Below are 23,246 nucleotides of genomic sequence, written 5' to 3'. Positions count from 1 at the left end.
GAGGAAAATGAGCATTAGAGTTATAATTTTCAGATGGTTACACAATTAGCAAAAGGAAGGAGCTGGGAGCTAAACCCAACTCAATCTGATTTCTATGGCTCAAGCTCCCTAGCCACAGTCACAATATTATATAACAAAACATTTCTTCTAAAACAACTTTAAAAAACAAATGTCAGTTTTCTCTGAATATTTTAGAAAGCGGGTTGGGATACTTTTCATTGTCATTTTACATTGCCTTGAAAAAAGGGAGGGGAACTACAGCCTATGTTGACCCACCAACTAGGTTTGTTAGCATTTGAAGCATTTTTATAAATGTTTATAATGGAGTACATGATGGATTAAAACTTAGCGGAATTAGATCATGTGAATTCCTTCTTAAAGGGTAAATGCCCTAAACATGATCAAATAATTTTCTAAGAAGTGAAATCTTGGCCCATATGCTTATTTATTGAAAATCGGGGTATTTCACATTGCTGAAAGAACACACTAGAAGGAACACTTGTGATATACTGAATATTATTTTATCTAATGACACTACTAGACAATTTTTTGGGCATGGAAAATTGAATTTACATCTCTGTGGAACAATTCACTAGTCAAGAAAAATTACTTTTAGATTTAGACATTTAAAAAAATGCTTATACATTTCTTTTGTGTATTTGAATACTGCTATGATAACCCAAATTCTGAGGCTCTAGCCCTGTTTGGGCATTTAAATGTAAATGAACATTTTTTTCCCCAACTAATAATTCAATTTTTTCACAAAATGTCTAGTTCCATTTTCTCAGTAGGTCAAAGTGCTACAAAAAGGCATTACAAAAGGCATCCTTTGCATATGTAATATCATCATAAACTGATATCACACTGAAACAAAAACCATAGCAAGTCACTTATTTTTTAAGAGTAAGAAATAGAAAAATTATATATAATGTAAAACTGTGAAACACATACAGAAGATCACCCCAATTAAAAACTTTATCCTTGGGATCCCTGGGTGGCGCAGCAGTTTGGCGCCTGCCTTTGGCCCGGAGTGCGATCCTGGAGACCCGGGATCGAATCCCACGTCAGGCTCCCTGCATGGAGCCTGCTTCTCCCTCTGCCTGTCTCTGCCTCTCTGTCTCTCTCTGTGTGACTATCATGAATAAATAAATAAATAAAATCTTAAAAAAAAAAACCACTTTATCCTTAACTGTATGCTTTCTTTAACATTTTAACGTACATTTTAGAATGAAAGAAATCTGTTTATATGTTCCAGGTGGAGTTCTTAGGTTTAAAGACAAAGAATCAATGGAAGCTAAGAAGACCATCTCTGTGGATGTCTTTTATTTTTCATTATTTGCATGGGGAATCAGAAAAAAAGCACCTGGCTGAAAACAGATTTCCTGAGTTCCGGCTCTATTACTAGCTAGCTGTAACATTCCGGGCTCAAGTTACTTAAAACTGTTGACCTCTGTTGTAAAAGGAAGGCATAAGGTGATTTCTAAAATCCATTTTAGCTTTAAAACTCCGTGATTCTAATCAGTTTACTGATTTCAAAAAGTAGTACAAAATATTTTTGAAAACTGCACAACTCTTTAGACAGGTTAAGAAAAACCATATCCCTAAATTAATCACTAGTGCTTCTTTATCCTGGTCCTAACAGGGACAGAGCAGGAAGGAGCAGCAGAGCACAAAATTACCATTTCTAGCACTGCTTAGATGTAGTTGCTTTTGGCAGGGAAGGGGGGTGGTGGGGGCAGGTAAGTAAAAGCAAATAAAAGTAAATAAATGAATGAAGACACGCAAGGGAGAAGCAGCAATAATGAGGCTAACAATATTAACAATATGCTGAAAGGTGTCTTGAGTGTCATGAACCCAAAGGCAATTTTCTCTGTTTAAAAAATATCCATGCCTGGGGTGCCTAGGTGGCTCAGTTGGTTGAGCATCCAACTCTTGATTTTGATTCAGGTCTTCGGATCAAGCCCCTATCAGGCTCCATGCTCAGCAGGGAATCTGCTTCTCTCTCTCCTCTTTCTACCCCTCCCCCCTCCCCCCACTCAGGCCCACTAGTGTGCTTACACTCTCTCTTATCAATCAATTAATCAATCACTTAATCTTAAAAAAAAAATTCCATGCCTGGCTCTGAGTGTGGTTTTCTGCAGCAACTCTCACACTTTCAGACCCGCCTATAGTTTGCTCACAGATCTAACAAGTGTGGTTTATGCAGGCTCAACATTGTTTCCCCTTTATTACTCTGAAGGGAAAATGAGGGACTCTCTTTGAAGAATGGATAGTCAGATGAAAAAATTCCTCTGTGTCTCAGGCCTTCTTAATTCTGGCTTAGAAATAGATATACTAATGATGTCCACACTCCAGGCTGAGGGTAATATGGCCCCACAACACACCATGTGAAAGGTTGGACCCGCCATGTTTTAGAAATCCTCACTTGGGCAAATAGACCCATGATACAGGCTGTCACTTCTTGGCTATGTTTTAGTGGGATATCAATCCACAAGGCTCTTGCAAGTAAGGGAGTCAGTGGGTAATTTCATGGAGGCTGGTTAGACTGATCTTCTGATAGAGAAGGGAGAGAAAAGCTGGCTTTAACTCCAGAGAAAGGGTGCACAACAAAGTGAAAAAACTGAGGATGGTGGAGAGCATGGAGTCCTAGTTATCTTTAATTCAGAGGTGTGCCTGAAGGCAACCGCTGGGGAGGTCTACAGCTGATCAAGACAGTAAAGGCAGGCCTCTTCAGCTATGCCTTCCAATTTCTGCTTTAGAGTCATCAACAATTCTGTTCAAATACTTCAAAAGATGTTACTAACATTTCCTATTAAAACCAAGCACAGAAGATGAACCACCTTTACAAGCTTTTTTCACTCAAAAAACACTTATTAAACATCATTATATGCCAATGGGAGTAATAAGAGGACAAGTGGTACTCCTGCCCTCAGGGAAAGTAGAATCTACTAGATAGGTAGAATATGTATATAAAACACAAACCTTATCTGAAGATTACTCACCAAAGCTTGTCTACTTCAAATACTTCAGTCACTTACACCTGCCAGGGTTCAGAGGAGTATCTACACATACAGCAACTGAGGTCCTTTCTTCTCTGCAGGCAGGCGCAGGGGTAATCAGGCCTCTATGAGGGGGGTGGAGAACCCTGACTGCTAATGCACAGTATGGGACAAACTGACTCTTAGAACAGGCTCTTGTCTTAAGGGTACAAGAAGCTTCTAGCTCAACTTGAAAATCAATTTCTGAAATACATTTTAGAAATAAAATTCCAGATTTCATTGCTTATTTATCATTTTTGTAGAAGTTCCTTTTTTTTTGGTTCTCTCACACAAGATGGGACTATTCAACATAAAATCTCCATTACAGTATAACTGGCTCACAGCAATAAAAAAAACACAAATCAAGGACATCAAGAGACAACTGATTTTAAAAGATAGTTTTAAAAAAGCAATTAAAGGGACTTCTGGTAGCTCAGTTGGTTAAGTGTCCAACTAGCTCTTGGTTTTGGCCCAGGTTGTTGGCTGAAAGACATGAGATCGTGCCTGAGTTGGGGTCTGTGCTCAGTCAGTGGGGAGTCTGCTTGAGATTCTCTTCTCTCTCCCTCTGTCTCTCCCAAGCTGTACGCGCACTCTCTTTCTAAATAAAATCTTTTTTTTAAAAAAAAGCAATTAAAGGACTATTCAAACCAGTAATCTCCAAAACATTTCTAATTTCCTTTCAATACAATCTTGTCAGGTAGACACTGTTGGCTTCATGTGACAGATGAGGAATCTGAAGTTTGAGAGGTGAAATGATTTATTCAAGATACAGTTCTTGCACTGAAGAGGACACAGTCTTTGGCTCTGCTCTCCTTATTTTACTCATTTAATCAGCTGTCAAATTCTATGGATTCTACACCTTGGCAATTTCTCTTCCATTCATCCCTCCTCTACATAACCACTGCAGCCCCCTAGTTCGGAACCTCCTAAGATTCTTTCCTAACTGGTTTCCCTGCCTCTCCCCTCAGCTGCTATATGTCACAGATTGGTCTGGAAGCACAGTTCTGTTCAATTCCATTTCCTTGCTCAAAAACCTTCAATAAAGTCATTTCTCAACTAGGCATTCAAATGCTCTTCCCAATTTGTACTGGAGCGATTTTTCTCACATCATATTTCCTTATGTATCCACCAAACACCCCAAGCTTCAGCCTAACAGAAACACATGCTTTTATTCACACACTTTGATATTGCCCATCTCTCTAATTCTGCTTTGAGAAAGGACTTTCTCAATTCTTCCCATCATGTTCCAATTCCAAACCACTTAATACCAGGACGAGTTCGATGCCACCTGCGCTTAGAAGCCTCAGCTTCTCCCTCCTCAGACCTTCCATGGTATACCTTGTCTCCTTTAAACACTCCTGACCGCCAGAGAAACTGTTACTGAGTAACTATTAAGTGCCAGGCACTGTAATAAGTCGGAGAATGCAAAGATGAACTAGAACTTTTTCTTTAAAAGCTTACAGTTTAATTAGAAGACAAAAGTGAACAAAACACATCTCCTAAGTTCCATAAAAAGTGGTCAGCTCAGGAGTCTACCTGAGCCTAAATGAAGGATAAGCTTGGCTTTATCTAGAATATTGAGCAAGGCGTACCAGCAAAGCCAACACGGGGCTGAATGGGAAAAGATGCACTGGTGCCTGTTATCAGGACCACTGCTTATACATACACTATCTCCTGTTGTTGGGCTGGAGTTGGGGAGTCCACGTGGCAAAATGGAGAGAATGGACTCTGAATTCCCCGACTGTAAAACCCTCATATACACAAAAGACTAGTTTATGAGGTATCATTTCTTTATAAATAACAATGCTTCCGATCAACCTTCTGAATTTAATTGGCCACAGGAATTACCGGATCCATTTTAAGAACATATTAGTAGATAGTAAAAGTTTAACAAAATAATCTATAATATTGTCAAATCTAAGTTCTTTGATGTACTGTTCTACTGCTCAGTCTGTCTCTCGTCCTCCAGAACACCCACACATTCACAACTTCCAAAAGCAAATGGCTTAAGAGCAGTGAATTCACACTCCCATTTAAAGTACACTTAAACATGTAAGAAGCATCTCCAACCAGAGCCTCCTAATAATTTCCCATTTTGTGGTTAGCAACTTCCTAAAATTACAGAACGTGTGCCATCTCGGTTGGTAGACATAGCTCAAAGGATTTTCCATTTTTCTCCTCAGCACCAATAAATCCCAATCCATACACATGGTTTCCTAATTTTATTTTAGTATTTTTTTAGGAACTCAAATTGGTCAATATAATGCAAAATTATGTAGTGAATAGTTTCTTTTCTTTTTTTTTTTTTAAGATTTTATTTATTTATTAATGAGAGACACACAGAGGCAGAGACACAGGCAGAGGGAGAAGCAGGCCCCACGCAGGGAACCCGACGCGGGACTCGATCCCGGGTCTCCAGGATCACACCCTGGGCCGAAGGTGGCGCCAAACCGCTGAGCCACCAGGGCTGCCCTGTAGTGAATAGTTTCTAATAGGGATGAAGAATATAAGTCTTCACCATATATATTTATGTTAAGGAAGAGAACTTGCCCTTCACACTACCATTAAAAACCTAGAATTTGGGCATCTGAAATAATGGAAGATGGTGGCAGGAAGAGAAAACAAGCAGAAAGAGAAATGGGCCATGGGGAAGAGAGGTATGGTGAGGAACTGTACAGTAAGCGCTACATCAAGAGTCAGGGAGGGCACTGCTGGCTCTAACAGTGTGAATGGGCCTGTAACCCCTTTCCCCAAAACAAGACCACAGTAAGAAAGCCGGACAAAAACTGCCTGACAGTCATTTCACGTTCTGGAAATCAATCAACATAAGAAATTTCTTGAAAAATTGCTAGAGCTTAAGGTAAGACCAGCAAGAGGCCACATACATTGCCAGTAGCTGCTCCAACCCACCACCTCATCCCTGCCCAACATCCCTTCCCTCAGTTCTGTGGGAGAGAACTTAGTTTTTACCAGGACAGGGTCAGGGCCATGAAAACTAGTAGCTGTGCTACCAGAAGGGGTAAACTCAATTTGGAGCACTGGGGCAGTGGTGGAGTGAAGGAGTAGAAAACTCACAGTCCTGTTGACCAAAAGTGGCAAATCTGGTAGGCCCTAATGGGAAATATAGTTCTTCTTTCTTGATCTTGTGGGTCTGACTGAGGTGAGTGGTGGAGCAGCCAGCAACATGAAGGGGAGATCCTGGAAATGAGAGAGTCACGGAGGAGCTAGCTATGCTCTCCTCACATCTGTGGCTGACTATGAAAATACAAGCATGAGGAAGGGAGACATGAGAGAGCCCAACAGAGAGATAAAGCCAAGTGGACCTGAGACCCGGCTAAACTCTGAACTTACTTCCAAACCCACAAACACAAGAGGGTGGGAAGCTTTACAAGCTTGAGGTGCTTTTTAAACACAACTTCCGCCCAAATCACTGGCTGACCACGGAGCTAGTGTGACACAGGGATAACACCTAGCCAGGCTAAAGAGTAAAAAGGAGAGGGAAAATCGCTAAGATTTTGTATAGAAACAGCAGTGGCTGCACACCACATTCCACAGTTTAAGCTCAAGCAAATTACTTAAAACATACAAACACACACCAACACTGCTCAAAAAAACAAACAAAAAACCACTTCAGAGTTGCTGAAATGTATTACAAAAATGTCCAGTTTATTAAAAAGTTACAAGACCTGTAAAGAAACAGGAGAGTGTGACCCAGACTCAAGAAAACAAACAGTAACTAGAAATAGACTCGAGTGGGCCTGGATGTTGGATTCAGCAGGTGACGTCAAAATAGCAATTACACATGTATTCAGAGAACTGAAAGAAATATGATGACAAGGAATCTCAATAGAGAAACATAAATCACAAATGGGAATTCTAGAGTTGGAAAGTACAATGGCTGAAATAAATTCACTAGATGGGCTCAACAGCTGATGCAATGTGGCAGAACAAGAGTGAGTGAACTGAAAGAGATGTTAACAGAAATTCTCCAATTTAGTGAACAGAAGAAAAAATATAAGATTCTTTAAAGTAAAAATTACAATACTGTATTGTTGCATTTCTAATATACATTTGTCTCTATCAATACTTGTCTTATCTATTTTCTGCTATTAATATAATCACTTCAGGTCTCTCATGATTACTGTTTTGTATGACATCTTTTTCCTTCATTTTATCTCAAACTCTTTGAATCCAAGGTGTGTCTCTGGTAAAAAAACATACAACTGGATCTTGCATGAATATACAGATGGCAATAACAGTACAAAGGATGGTGAGGAATGAATATATATTAGACCAAAGCTACAGTATTTTACCAGAGTAAGACACACATACACATGTGTGCCCCTGCAAGTAAGCAGCAAATGTGTGCATCAGTTATAAGTTGAAGATGTAATCTTCAACAAGTCTCAGTTTTAAAAAATTGAACCATATAAAGCATGTTCTCTTTCCACAATGGGATTAAATTATAAATCAAGAAAAGCTGAGAAATCCTCAAACATTTGGAAATTAAGAAACACACTTCTATGTAACCCAGGGTCAAAGAAAAATCATAAGGAAAAATTAAAAAATATCTTGAATGAAAACAAAAATAAAATATATCACATTTTATAGGAAACTTAAGGGGAAATGTATAGCTTTAAACACATACCAGGAAGAAAAAAAATCTAAAATCAATGGTCTAAGGCTGCAACTCAAGAGGCTAAAAAAAAAAAAATTAAGACGAAATCAAACTCAAAGCTAGTCAAAGCTAGAAGAAGGAAGGAAATAATAAAGATCAGAATGGCAATCAATGAAATACATAACAGAAAAACAACACACTAAAAAAAAAAAAAATCAATGAAATCAAAAGCTGGTTTTCCGGAAAGATGTACAAAATTAATAAACCTTAGCTAGACTGACCAAGAGAAAAAAAGAGAAGGCACAATTAGCAAAATCAAGAATAAAAGAGGGGTTATCACTACAGATCCTATAGAAATTAAAAAGGATTATATGAAATTATAAATAACTTTATACCAACAAAATAGACGATTCAGATGAAAAAGAAAATTCCTAGAAATTACCAAGATTGATTTGATGTGAAATAGAACATAGAAATAAACACAGAAAAAGGACAAATAAAAATAAAACTAGAAAAATTAGCTAGTAAAGAAATAGCTTTAGTAATTAATATACTTGATAGAACCTCAGATTTACATTTTATTCCTTCTTTCCACAGTTGTTCTGGTAAGTCTATGAGTTTATAATCCTTTGAAGGTGATTTAGAAATGCAGCCAAGATAGCAGCCGATATATTCATGATTCTGGAACAAACACTATGGAATCCTCATCTGTTACCCATCATGCTTACACCTTCTTAATAAATGGTCTGTAGCCCATTACTCATGAAGTATAAAATTATGTGCTTCTATATATAACTGATCAATATTGAAAAGATAACGTGTTTTCAAGGAAAGAATGGATTTCTTTGTGGTCTAATATCTAATAAAAGAAAATGGAAAGTATTTGAAGGTTAAATCCATCCTTATGCAACACAAGCTTCTACTATAAGGCTCTTTATTGGGAAGTAAATCATATCAAGTGTTTTAAAGGCTGGATAAGCTCTCCTGATAATCTGAAACAGGAAGAGCAAAAAGAAATCTAAAAACCAGACACAGATCTTTCTATCAAGAGCACAGAACATTTTTATCTTTGGAGACAGACCTTGCAATCGCACAGACAATATGACTTCCTGTGTGTTGATACATATGTGATATATACCTACTGGTTGATTTTTGACATTTCTTTTTTTTAAGATTATATTTATTTGAGAGAGAAAGAGAGAGGGAACACAAGCAGGGGGAGAGGCAGAGGGAGAAGTAGGCTCTCCATTGAGCAGGGAGCCTGACGACGGGCTCGATCTCAGGACCCTGAGATCATGACTTGAGCCAAAGGCAGATGCTTAACCGACTGAGCCACCCAGGCGCCCCAACATTTCTTTTATTTTAGCAAGTTAGTAGTAAGAGACAAAGTCAAAGAGGTAGGCTGGGGCCAGGGATTAGTAAACGAAGTACAGGGTTTGGATTTTATTGTAAATATGTAAGGGAATCATTAGAGTTAAGCAGGAAGTACCATTATTTGAGAAGACAGAACACTAGGTCGGCTGTTGTGTGGGGAAGGGATAGTCAGGCAGGCAGCAGTTACACGAAAAATAAGCCATGAGGTCTGGACCAAGGTGGAGATGACGACAATGATAATGTACATGAATTCAACTCTTTTAAATCTCCTAGTGGCCAGCAGAGGCAGGCACTGCTGTCGTTCTTTGCCAGGTGCAGGTATGTATTTGCTGTCACCGAGCAAGCCAATGCAGGAAAGAGGTTAAATATAGTCATGCCACTAAGCAGGGCCCTACTCAAACCCAAGAAATCTGGCAGGATAGCTGAGCTGTTAAGCATGTACACCATCCAGTCAGAGTACCAAGATAAAGAGAAGAGCCGAAGGGAAAGAATGAATTCGAGTTACAGTTACTGGATTCGCAAAGGCACTGGGTGTGGAGATGAAGGAAATGGAGAAGACTCCTAGGTTTTGCGTGAGTAGCAAGGTGAATTTAGTAGTAGAATTATACCGACAGAGGAAGGGGGTTCCTAAGGACCCAGGCCTGGAGTGCTGTAACATCTAAATACTGAACAGAAGGGAGCTTAGGTGGCTCAGTATGCCTTCAGCTTGGGTCATGATCCCAGGGCCCTGGTATTGAGCCCCATATCAGGCTCTGTGCTCAGTGGGGAGTCTGCTTGTGATCCTCCATCTCCCTCTGCCTCTCCTGCTGCTCCTGCAAGCTCTCTCTCCCAAATAAATAAATTTTTAAAATAAATTTAAAAATTAAAAAAAAAAAAAACTGAACACAGAGATAGGAATCAGCAAAGGGAACTAAGAGAGAACTTTCAGTGTGCAGGAGGGCAACAGGGAGTATCCTAAGAGCAAGAGACTGAGCAGGTCTGGGGGAAGGGAGAGGCAATGTACGGGATGCTGCTGAGAGACTGTGTACTGTGGCAGCACAGGAGGGCACCCCTCCTAATAAGGAGGTGTGGCCAAACGAAGCTTCCTGGTGAAACTGACCCAAGTGTACCCTTGTCCCTGGCGCCTCACCTTGTGTTGTCTGGCCGGTCTCTAGACCCTAAGCTCCCGGGCAATGACTGTGAGCTCAGTTTCTAAGTCCTTACCTTCTAATTACAATGCAAGGGGTAGAAATGAAATTACATAAATGCTATGCAGTGTCATGTAGATGCTAAATTAATTCAAAGGGTTTTCTGGTCTGATGATTCAGCTGAAGATTTGAGTATGATGACAAGCACTCTTCCATTCCCCACCTCAGAGTTCACATACCGTGAGAGATCCGTTTTGTGTGCTGGGTGAGTTGCTACTCTGCTCCCCGTGGGCTTGCGTACTTCCGTAGAGTGTCAGGTTATGCTCACTGGTCTGGCCGGCATAGTCCTGAGTGTGTGGCACTCCATATTCTGTGGGAATTCCATTCTGTGGAGGTGGTGGAAACGGGATGGTAGTAAAAGGCTGAACCATTGCGTCAGGAGTTGTTGTTGGCTCCTGGTTACCCTAAAACAAATAACAGAAGAGAAAATAAGGAGAAAAAGTGATTTTAAGTTCTCATTACATGACTATTTTTAAGGTGAGGATACAAAATTCTCTGAATATTCTGTCTCTGGTCAGGTAAAATGGGAGACTTACTGCCTCACGACTGGGGAAAACATTGCCGTATACAGAGATGTACACATGTAGATACGCAAATACACCCAACTTTGGTTAATTTGTGGTTCTTAAACAGGTCTGTGACCATATTAAAGTTGATTAGTTATCAAAGAGTCAAAAATTTTCCTTTAAACCAAGTTTTTTTTTTTTTAATTTTTATTTATTTATGATAGTCACACAGAGAGAGAGAGAGGCAGAGACACAGGCAGAGGGAGAAGCAGGCTCCATGCACCAGGAGCCCGACGTGGGATTCGATCCCGGGTCTCCAGGATCGCGCCCTGGGCCAAAGGCAGGCGCCAAACTGCTGCGCCACCCAGGGATCCCAAAACAGTAAACCAAGTTTTTTTTTTTTTTTTTTTTTTTTTAAGATTTTATTTATTTATTCATGAGAGACACAGAGAAAGAGAGAGGTGGAGACACAGGCAGAGGGAGCAGGCTCAATGCAGGGAGCCCTACGTGGGACTCGATCCCGGGTCTCCAGGTCACACCCTGGGCTGAAGGCTTAAACCAAGTTTTTTTAAAAAATGCCAAAAAACTTCTCTAACAAGAACAGCTGTAAGAGTTGAAATTAGTTTGGGCCTTTAGTATTTTCTTCAGGACACTCCCTATCCCTTCACAGAGATTCTTTTTTTTTTTTTTTTTTTTTTAAGATTTTATTTATTTATTCATGAAAGACACACTGCGAGAGAGAGAGGCAGAGACACAGGCAGAGGGAGAAGCAGGCTCCATGCAGGGAGCCTGACGTGGGACTCGATCCCGGGTCTCCAGGATCACACCCTGGGCTGCAGGCAGCACTAAACTGCTGTGCCACCAGGGCTGCCCCCTTCACAGAGATTCTTAGTGGAAACAAGGTAATTTCATTAATCTCTAATTCATTGGCAATAGGCAGGGTGGCATTATACATTAAGTTCTCAAAACAAGATAACATAGCTCTTTTGATTTGAAGAGCACAGAGTTCAGAAGAAAGTATATTACTAAAAAAATAAATATCTATCTTGAAATTTAAACATCAAGTCTCGGCCACTAGGTTAATAGTGAAAACAAATAGGTTCCTTAAATTATGAGAGAGAGGAAAAAAAAAATCCCCAAGTAAAAAAATTTAAAAGAGTTCACCTCTCCATGTGATCACCATTCCCAGAACCTTATCTGGAATTCAGTGTGATAACTGAAATATTAATAAAGAGAATGCAGGAACCACAGGAAATTATTAGAAGGAGCTAATGTGGCTCCAGAGTCCCTTCTCTCACTTCTGTCCTCCGTTTAGATACAACAGAATTTGAATCTTATATAACAGATTTTGCAAAGCACCCTCTCTTCTGGCCTCCGACTTTATTCCATAAAAAGGAAAGCCATTATTTTATGGAAGATACCCAAGTCTGCAAAGTCTTGGGCTACTGTCCTTCTGTAAGTAGTTGGCAGAGATGGACAAATGCTTTAAAATGTCAGCATTTTTTTAGGCATTCCCCTACTCCCATATTTAAGACATCTTATCATTAGGCAGACAAAGAAAATCTGAGTTTTTGTCACTTGGTTTCCTCCTACTCATGGGCATCACTTCCATCAAACAAGGGAACAATTATTCCTCTCTCCATCACAGTTATCCATCTTTCCCCTCAGTTCAAGAGGGGATTCTCTACCTATAGAAAGCTGTGGGGAAACAGAATTTTCAGCAGCATTTTCTAAACATCACTCCATGCTTCTGACATTAATTTTATGGTCATTAAACTAATAGTTTAAATAAAATGAATCCAAAGCTGCAGAAAGATCTCACAGTCCTTTAAAGAAAGGTTCAGCCATTATTGTTACAGTAAGTTCTTCTGCATGAAATAAATCAGAACAAATGTACAAAGGCTGCTAAAAATGAAGAAATATATGATCACGGATTGGAAAGCTTGGTATTCTTAAGACGATCATGCACCCCAAATCCCACAAACTCAATCACAATCTCAGATATTTTTGCAGGAACTGACAAGGTGTTATTAAAATTTATATGGAAATGCAGAGAGCCTAGAAAAGCCAAAGTGATTCTGAAAAAGAACACAAATTGGAGGACTTATACTACCTGGTTTCAAGACTTAATACAAAGCTGCAGTAATCACAACAGTATGGTACTGGCTTAAAGGCAGACAAATCAAATGAATGAGCAGAAAAGAATCCAAATAGACACATGCATATACAGTCAGTATTAAGGCATGAAGTCAATTCAGTGGGAGAAAGGAAAGTCTTTTAACAAATAAAAAACTGAATACCCAGTAGAAAGAAAATTAAACCTCAACTTATCCCACATATGTAAAAGTTAACTGGAAAGAGGTTAACAGGCCTAAATATACGAGTATTTTAAAACTTCTAGAAAAAAATGGAGGATATTCATCACAATTTTGCAATAAACAATTCTTTGGGCTAAAAAACAGGAACCACTGAAGAAAAAATTGATAAACTGAATTCCATCAAAACTTAAAAACTTCTTGCTCTTTGAAAGAAAGGTATTGCTAAGATAATAAAAAGACCAGATGGAGACTGGGAGACAGCACTTACAATACACACAGCTGGCAAAGAATACACATCCACAATCTACAAAGAACTGTTACAAATCATAATAAAAAGAACAAAAGCATCTTTTTAAAAAATGGATTAATGACTTTAACAGACAAACTCCCATAAAAAGATATACCAATGGGCAGAAAATACACAAATGTGTGGCTCATCATTAGCTATCAGGGGTATGAAATTAAAGCCGAATGTGATACCATTTCACAGCCATTAAAATAACCACAAGACTAAGAACATCAAATGTTGACAGGGATGTAGAACAACAAATACTTCCACTCACAACAGTATATCCACTTGGTAGAACTGTTCTGCAGTTTTATTTTTTTTTTAAGTTAAAATACTCCTTATATTTACCCCAAAGAAATAAAAGCATATGTATATAAAAACATTTGTACAAGTATGTTCATGAAGCTTTATTCATAATAGCCCCAAACTGAAAATGACTGTACTGAAATCAACAGGAAAATGGGTAAATTATAGTTTATTCACAAAATGGAATGTTATACAGCTTAAAAAAAAAAAAAAGGATAAACTACCAACAGCATGGATGAATCTTAATGCTGTGCTGAATGAGATACAAATCTCTTGTAACAGACGTAAAAAAGTAGTTATCTCTTTTTTTGGGGCAGGGGAATGTTGATGGAGATCTGGAATATTCTAGGATGATAGAAATGTTATATTTCTTATTAATGATGGTGGTACCAAATTGTTAAAATTCATTAAAATGAATACTTGGTAAGTATGTTATTACATGTTACCTATAACAAAGGAAAAACAGGACAATAAAAAAAACCCACTGGCAAACATCATATTAACTGTCATTGCAAATCACCATCCCTATGACTCATTCTACACACAATAAGGTGAAAAACCTGAACTGGAAATAAACAGAGCACGGAGACACATAGTCCTTCCTTACAAATATAGCTATGGACTTAGAAAAGCCCAAAGAATTAACTACAAACAAGTAGACCTAATGATAAAATTTTGTCATATTTATACATTAACTATTTTACAACCAGCAATAATAACTTACTTAAAAAGGCAACAAAATGTATAGGATAAAACACGATGTAAGATATAAAACAAGGCCTGAGTAAACAGAGATGTATTTTGTTTCTGGAGGAATGCTTAATATAGAAATATTAATCCTTGCTAAAATAAAATGTATACCTAATGTCATTGGCTTTTTGAAAAAAAAAATTTATTTATTTAGAGAGCATGTGAATGGGGGAGGGGGATACAGAGGGAGAGGGAAAGAGCGAGAATCTCAAGCAGACTTCCTACTGAGCACAGAGCCTACCATGGGGCTCGATCTCACCACCCTGAAGACCATGACCTTGGTCAAAACCAAGAGTCAGATGCTCAGCTGACTACACCACCCAGGCAACCCAACCTAATGTCAGTTTCAATCAGAAGCAAACTGAGTCTGGACTAAATACTTTTCTAACTGGTATGTGAAAAATGACTATGAAAGTGTGGAAAGAGAAAAGCAAAGGAGTGGGGCATGCTCCATCATATAGTAAAACTCGCTTCGCTATAAAGCTACTATGATTAAATACTAAGAAAATACACAGTGATTAACAGAACACTGATCACCCTGAAATAGTTTCAAGTTTATACAGAAAATTAATAGAAGATAAAGGTAGTATTTCACCTCAGTGGGGGTAACTGTTTATTTACCTCACAGAATTTGTTACCCACCAGAGAGAAAATAAAATGAGCCCCTCACAGTGCATATTCCTTATGAGAAAAACTCAAGAAGGAATAAAATCTAAAAAAAAAAAAAAAAAAAAGGAATAAAATCTAAACAATGAAAACTATGAAAATATAAGAAAACTTGGGAGTATACCTGGGGCTGGGGACTTTTACCTGAGACAGGAAACCTCAAAACCAGGGAGGGAAAGGACAGGACCGCATAAGTCAGGAAGGAAAGGAGAGCAGTGGGAGGAGGGAAGGAAGTGAAGGGGAAGAAATGGCCCTTTGAGGCAACAGAAAAGCCAACTGGGGCAAAGAACTGCAACAGACATACATACACTGGGGTGTCATTACTAATCTAAGAGTAGGTGACACAAATTGGTAAGAAACACACAACAGAAAAAAGAGGCAAAGAATTAACTGAATGATTCACAATGAAATACCATCAAGATGCTCAATCTCGCTAACATACGGAAACAGATATTAACAGCAAAACATGTCCAATTTTTTAGTCATCTAATCAATAAAAATTTTTTTTAAAGTTTTATTGAGGTATCATTGACATACACAACAAACTGCATCTACTTTATGTATAGTGTAAGCTTCGACATATATACATGTACATTTGTGAAATCACCACCACAAACTAGTGAGCAGATCTGCTTCAAATCCCCAAAAGTTTCCTCATGTTCCTAAGAAGAAACAAGTATTACTTTTTGTAGTATAGCCTATCAAGTATTTTTTTAATATAAAAGAGATGACAAGAAAGATGTAATCAATAAGAGGAAGCTGATATGCCGCAGCACTGAATTATTTGATATCAAGAAAATGGCAGTGACATTGAGAAAAAAATTCATAACTGTTTTTCATTTTCAAGTTACCCAGCATCAAAATTCATCTGTCTCCAGTGTCCAAGAATCATTTCTAAGTGGTATTAAGGATTGCTTTACATAAAAATCTTCCTTTTGGGGACGCTTGGGTGGCTCAGCGGTTGAGCATCTGCCGTCAGCCCAGGGCCTGATCCTGGAGTTCCGGGATCGAGTCCCACATCGGGCTCCCTGTATGGAGCCTGCTTCTCCCTCTGCCTGTGTCTCTGCCTCTCTCTCTGTGTGTGTCTCTCATAAATAAATAAAATCTTAAAAAAAAAGAAAATTTTCCCTTTGTTTAGTTTTTAGAAATTAGGCTATGAAAACCTTACACTTTTTGCCTTTAATTTTTCAGGGAAAAGGTCTATCTTTGTTACCCATCACTATGTAAGTTCTTATGATCTCCAAGCTGGGGTACTGTATATGACTTCTCCTTAGTTATCCTGGGTGTCCTAGAGAGAAATGAAATAACCCTCTATCTTCTTCAAGTTACACAAAGCTGTATCCATATCTACCTCCCTGCCCGCCTGCCCACTGCATCAAACACATGGCTTCTGAAGCCCTCACAGGACTTACTGCCTGAAGTCAGATATGAAAGAAAAACTTCAAATTCAGGTGGACTGGTAAATGCAAGAGTTTACCATCTCTCCCAACTCCAGACATAAATACAATCTTACAGTATACAAAATGAGGGTCTACTAAGTCATCCATAAGGCTAAAAGACACAGCTCCCCAGGTATGATTAACACGGCAAAGGGACTCGCTTTCCATATTCCTGACTCAGCTCCTTGCAGACTGGTTCCTGCCCTGGTCTCCATTCTCCCCCAACCCAGCCCTGCTGGGGGTGAGGCACTGGCATGGTGAGTTCACAGTACTGACTCTCCCAGAGAGTCTTAGTCTTGACAAAGCTGGCTCAGTCAACTAAATAAACACATCAATTAGCAGTGGAGAGTAGGGGGAGAAAGGTAAAAACATTTTACAGGATCTACTTGTAGCCTTGACACACTACGTGTTTCAAAGAAATACAAGGCAGGCAGAAGCCGAACTGTTACCCAAAAAAAGGGAAATGTAAACCTTTGTTATGAGGCCAAAATGAAATTCTTAGATTTTATTCCTTATAGGAATTTTTAAATTTTCATTTAAAAAACACATTATGTTTATATACTAAGGGAATAAAATTGGAATAGGAGTGATTTTTTTGCATTTTATTTCATACATTCTACAATGTCTGAAAATATCCCCAATTATTTATAACGATTATGATTATAAATATTAAATGGTTTCAGATTCCTACTAAATTTCTAGGCTATATTCCAAAGTTCTAAGTTCAGAAGAGAAGTATGATAGCCCCAGGCAAACTATGAGATAATAGTTCACATGATCATTTCTAGGCAAGATTTTACCTCCATTTTTAATATGAAAATGTTTTGTTTTTAAAATCATAGGCTAAGCTGCTTATGGTATATATCTCAGGTATATGTCACCTGAGAACATGAGTTATTAACTTCTTGCAGTCCACAAAACTAGACATAATTTCTCTTTTACCTAACAGTCTATAAAATTTTCCCTTCCATGAGGTGAACAGATAATGAGTACTACGTGCTAATGAAGTTTCTACCTCAATAAAAATCTAATGAAGATTTAATTTTAACTCCTTTCTTCCCTAGAATATAAATTGTGATTTTATGTGAAAGATGAGAAGAAAAACAAACTGTATTTCTTGTTAGTTCTTATCAGCATACACCAGGAAAATCAAAGTTCTCTGAAGACAGGACTACCTGCCCACCGCACGAAGTGCCCAGCTCCAGAAGCCCTCACAGGACTAATCTGTGCCGCAGGTATTCCAATCGTCTGTTGACTTCATAACTCCCTCACAACTATTCCAAAATATCTGCTTCTCTGACCACTCTCTTTAAAATCTCAACCTCTATTTCTCTGTCCTCTCATCTATAATAACACTGCATTTATTTCATCTCCTCTATTAGAAACATAAGCAAGAGGTTTTACCTGTCTGGCCCACTGATATACCACAAGCTGGCACAGAGTCACACAGTGCGACTCTTACTTAAGGGGTTCACATGAGCAGAATAATAAAGCAGAACATCTAGGATGAAGGGTGGTCCCCATCTTGCAGAAAGCTAACTGTGAAGACAGAAAGAGCAGGATGGATACTGGGAGGATTAGATGCAACTAAAATCTATTAGATTAGATGAATTCACTGCAGGAATTGGCAGGAAGTTATAAACAAAGCAATTTGTTGGTTAACTGCCTTCCCATCAGCAACCTAATTTACAATACTAAACATTCACATCCTCCAAATTTCCAAAAAAGCTACCTATGTTTCTAACACTCTGGTTTAAAAAGTAAGACCACACAAATGAATGGCAAAGCTGCTTTTCTAAAGTTATTTTTAAATAGAAGAAGGGGAGGAGAAGAAAAAGAAAAACCCTGAAGAGATCTACATGAAACAGATACATTTGGGATATAGCATTATTTGATATTTCAATAATTATTCAACAGAACAATTCAATGTCCTGCCATCTCACTGTTGTTTTATTACCTCCACAAAAGTTCAAGGACGGAAATATTAGGAGGACAAAAAATAGTATTTTATTTCACACAGAATGCAGGCCACTGTGACTTAACATTTTTTAGGATGCCATCTCTGATGAAAGCCCTCATAGGAAAGCAATGTGGGAATATAATGACTGAACATCAGTTTTTAAATGCCGTATTCCCCAATACAAACAAACTTGTTTGTTCCACGACTTAGGCACTACCTAAAAGATTATCAAATCCACCAAGGGCAATGTAGGAGTAGTACATGGTTAGAACATAATTTGAATCTCAGCTTTGTCACTTACTATAGCTGTAAACACTTAACTATGTTATTACCTACCTTCCCTGTGCTTCAGTTTCTTCCTCTAGAACACAGCAGTGTTAATGCCACACATTGTTATAAAAAACTGGTAAGATAAAATGTGACTAAAACTCTATACTCCCAATAAAAGTTGCTCTAAACCAATCCCAGTGCCAGGTGGATCATGGGACCAAACTTCTACAACTTAGCAAAGGTTAAAATCCTACTACATGCCACTGTTATGGATGTTATGTGGAATTTTTAAAAACCCTTAAAGACTGTATTTATGGGAATAATACTGAAGAAACAAACTATAGATATATAAAACTAATCATAGCATAATGGAAAACAATGATAGAGAGAGAGAGAGAGAGAGAGAGAGAAGGAAAAAATCCACCAAAGTGGTATCTAAAATGATCACTAGCTGGAAAGGTACTGGGGAGAGATATCTGAAATTCTATTTCAATTCTAAGACATACTAATAATACTGGCTATAGGTCTTTAACTTGTGGGCACTGAAAACATCGTAAAAGTTCTACCTCCCAGGAGTTTACAGTCACATTAGAGTGCCTACCATAAACATACCCAAAACTTCAAGTCAGAGTGCTACATATAAGCACCAAATTGGAGACACAAAGGCTCACCATCACCTACTAAATACATTCTAACTTCCTCTAGGCCCTCCGTCTACGTACACACTAAATGCTTACATTTAATGAATACTTATTAAGTATGTGGCAATACTCTAAGCACTTTGTATGTATATACATACAACATATTTAACTGATTTGACTCTCACAGCTGTAAAAGGTAGATATTTCTATTATTCTCCTTTTACAGGTAAGGAAACTAATATTTAAAAGGGTTAAGTATTTTATCAAAAAACCACTCGGCTAATAATTGGTATAAATAGACTCAAATCCAAATCTAAACCATTTCTCAAGCTGGTGTTGCTAGTCACTTTTCTACAGCATCTCCAATAGTGGACGCAACATTTTTTCCCCCAGGCATATCATACACACAACTCCCGACTATTAATTCTGTGTGGCAATGAGTCTAGGCTTCTACATCCCCACATATGATGCTTTCCCAAATCACAGCCAGACAGCTATAGCATGGATCAGTGTTGCTCCCCACGCTGTATCCTCTATCAAGAAAATTCATGCATAATGTAAAGGATCAAATAATCCCTTCTCCATGAAGCTATCCGTAAAAAGGAAGTATGGCATAAAGCAGGGGTCAGCAGACTTCTCCTGTAAAAGGCCATATAATATTTGAGGCCTTGCAGGCGGTCTGATTTCTGCTGTAAGTACTGGCCTCTGCTATTCTAATATGAAAGCAGCAACAGACAACATGTAAACGAGTAAGCAGGCTGTGTTCCAGTACAACTTTATTCATGGGCACCCACACATAAATTTAATCTAATTTTCACATCTCAAAATATTCTTCCTCTTCTGATCTTTTTCTAGCCATTTAAAAATGTAAAAATGATTCTTAGTTTACAAGCCTTACAAAAACAGGCAGTGGGCCAGATGTGGCCTGTAGGCCACAGTTTTTTGACACCTGGTGTAAAGGAAAACGAGTAAGATTTAAAGCCAAATAAATCTGGGGTCGAATCCTGACTTGATAATCTGTTAGTTCTGTGACAATGAATAAGAAACTAAGTCTCAGTTTTGTCAACTGTAACAGACAGGGCAGCTAACATGACTCAAAGAATCAAAAGTATCTAGACCAGGGTCTTACAGAGCAGACTTTCAGCAAGTGTTGCATTCCTGTTTCCAGTTAGAAGAAATTACTTCCTCTCCTGTATTCCCATAGCACTTAGCCTGCACTGAGATTGTGTACAAGACATTTAAATTCAAAACCTTAGGGCAGCCCCGGTGGCGCAGCGGTTTGCCGCCGCCTGCAGCCTGGGGTGTGATCCTGGAGACCCGGGATCGAGTCCCACATCGGGCTCTCTGCATGGAGCCTGCTTCTCCCTCTGCCTGTGTCTCTGCCTCTCTCTCTGTGTGTCTATGAATAAATAAATAAAAAATCTTAAAAAAAAATAAATTCAAAACCTTATACTTAACATATCTAGAGAAGTATCTTATCTCTATTAGAAGTTTCTTTATGGGCACCTGGGTGGCTTCAGTCAGTTAAGTGTCTGCCTTTGGCGTAGTTCATGATCCCAAGGACCTGGAATGGAGCCTCGGGTCTGGCTCCCTGCTCCTTGTACGCTCTTTCAAATCAATCGATCAATTAATCCTTTAAAAAAAAAGCTGTTTTATGATGAGTGGAGATTGTTTTATACAGTATAGAATCTCATATAGTGCATAATAAATACTAAGCATTAAATAAAATTTTTAAATAAAGGAGGATTAAAATGAAGAGTCCCATGTACACACTACAGCAAACTGCTTTGTTTGGCTAGAGAACATAACTACTAAAGGATATACGTAAGAAAACATGTTATGCTGGGTTGACATCAAATTGGAGAAGACTGTTGAGGTAGGAAGAGAGAATTGGTAGAGTACCATTAGGAGAGAAAAGACTCGACATCTATGTGCTTGTTAGATCCACTCATTCCTTCAACCTCACAAACACAGAAGTTAAGGATGACGTCTTTCTCCTTTAAATAACATGCAGTAACAGAGGCAATACGTTACCATGTATGGTCTTCTGGTATACAATGTGAACTCTGCTGAATATCTTAATTCTAAACTCAAGTACACAATCACAGTAAGCAGTTCCCATCACACAAGACCATGTCTCAATTCTTTTATCGGTCAATTCCCTCACCCACAGCAATCTAGAACTTCAATTGTTATGGGTGACGTCCAAATATTTTTAGGTCCAACCATGTTCTTTCTCCTATGCTTTCATGAGAGGGAGAGTAAAAACAAAAAAGTGTGAGCCTGAAAGATCTGAGTTAAAATCCCAACTGTACCTCCTACCAGATATAGCATAAATTATGTAAGCCTTTGTAGCCTGCTTCTTCATCTGCAAAATGAACTAAATGTTTACAGCGGAGGCTGTTGCAACAGATGCAATGAGAGCAAGTGAAACTATTAATGTGCCAGGCGCCCAATTTGATTAGGTCTCTTGCTTGGCTTCCAGTTCTTCCAGCTGCACATTTCCACCTCAGATCTAATCCTTCCACCCTTGATGTCCCACTTTCACTACAAACTGTGTGTGTCTAAAAAGTGAGTTTATTATCATCTTTTCTTATTTCTGCTGATTGAGTTAATCATCTTTCCAGTCAAACACTTACCTAGAACTTCTCCCTTACCCTTTATGGTATTTTGCTCTTTGCAGTGAGTACCTAAATCCATTAGATATTGATGGTTTTAACTAGTATTTCCTGGTAATGAAGAATCATCAAAATAGGAGAATAACAGATTCATAGCTTAAATAATGTTAGCAGTATGTGGGAGACACTTGGGTGGCAATTAGGATGCAGAAACAGGAGGCTTTTGCAGCATACTGGAGAAGATGTGGCCCTACGCAAGGGGAGCGGGGCAAAGGGAATGGAATCAAGTGATGCTGTGAGGGAATTTACAGAATGTGGCAACCAACCAGTTATAGGCAACAATGGGAAGAACAAGATGATTTTTTTAAGACTTATAGTTGCAGATTCTCTATTCAGAACTTACTAACCTACTCACTGTTATCAGTACTTTACTTGTGCTATAAATAAAGCTAAGCATAAAGGACTACAGGAGATCTCAAAAAGAAGGGTCCCAAATGGAAATGCCTCAACTATGCTAGGATAATTAAAGTCCATAATCTTGGAGAGAAGAGTATTTTTATTTATATCTTCCCACTTACTTTTCAACTTCAATCTAATTTTTTCAGTTTGGCAATCTCAAGCCCCACTTATATACCCGATCAATTAATGTGCTTCTTCTACTCAACAGGCTGCAAATCCTATCTCAAGAGAAAAGTTTCCCAATTCCTGTATTACATCTTTGATCAGAATGAATCGTTGATAAAGAGATCAATATGAATTTTATTTACACCTTCATAACAATAATCATTTTGTTATTTCAGTAGAGCATCTTCTTACCAGTTTATCACCATGCCAGCATCACTTAGCATTTTCATCATGCTGTTGGAAAATGGAAATTAATTCTCTAGCTTTGTAACAAAAAGAAAATATTTTTGCCTTTCAGTATTTTACAAATGAGATCATTTGTATCCCCTGGGATTTGCCTAGATAGGCTCAGATTTCAAACTCTATCTGCCTTCGTAAGAAAGAGTTTACAAAAAGTACTCAGTGGACAGAACCTAAGCAAAGGCCGATCATTCTTCTCAGACTTTGTCCCGAAAGCAATGGTGGCTGCCTGATGTCTGTGACCCTATCACAGACAGATAAAGACAGAACACCGGATTGAAGATCATCAAGAATCAATTAAAATAGGGATGCCTCGGTGGCTCAGTGGTTGAACATCTGCCTTCGGCTGGGGTCATGATCCGGCAGGGGTCGTGATCTCAGGGTCCTGGGATTGAGTCCCGC

The 23,246-nt window shown here is 38.5% G+C and overlaps 1 protein-coding gene across 15 annotated transcripts in view; it reads right to left on the bottom strand.

Moving 5' to 3' along the window:
* RBFOX2 (RNA binding fox-1 homolog 2) overlaps window positions 1–23,246 on the bottom strand; it is a 275,598-nt gene that overhangs the window by 50,754 nt on the left and 201,598 nt on the right. For all 15 annotated transcript variants that reach the window (XR_005365632.1, XM_038550702.1, XM_038550705.1 and 12 more), the window contains one exon: window positions 10,397–10,621. Coding sequence is in view for 14 of the 15 variants with exons in the window: in XM_038550702.1 (XP_038406630.1) it covers window positions 10,397–10,621 (225 nt within the window). In the remaining variant the exon portion in view is untranslated. The remainder of the gene's footprint in view (window positions 1–10,396; window positions 10,622–23,246) is intronic.

This window comes from Canis lupus, chromosome 10 (genome assembly GCF_011100685.1).
Source record: "Canis lupus familiaris isolate Mischka breed German Shepherd chromosome 10, alternate assembly UU_Cfam_GSD_1.0, whole genome shotgun sequence".
Lineage (NCBI taxonomy): Eukaryota > Metazoa > Chordata > Mammalia > Carnivora > Canidae > Canis > Canis lupus.
This window is presented reverse-complemented; position numbering and strand designations above follow the sequence as displayed.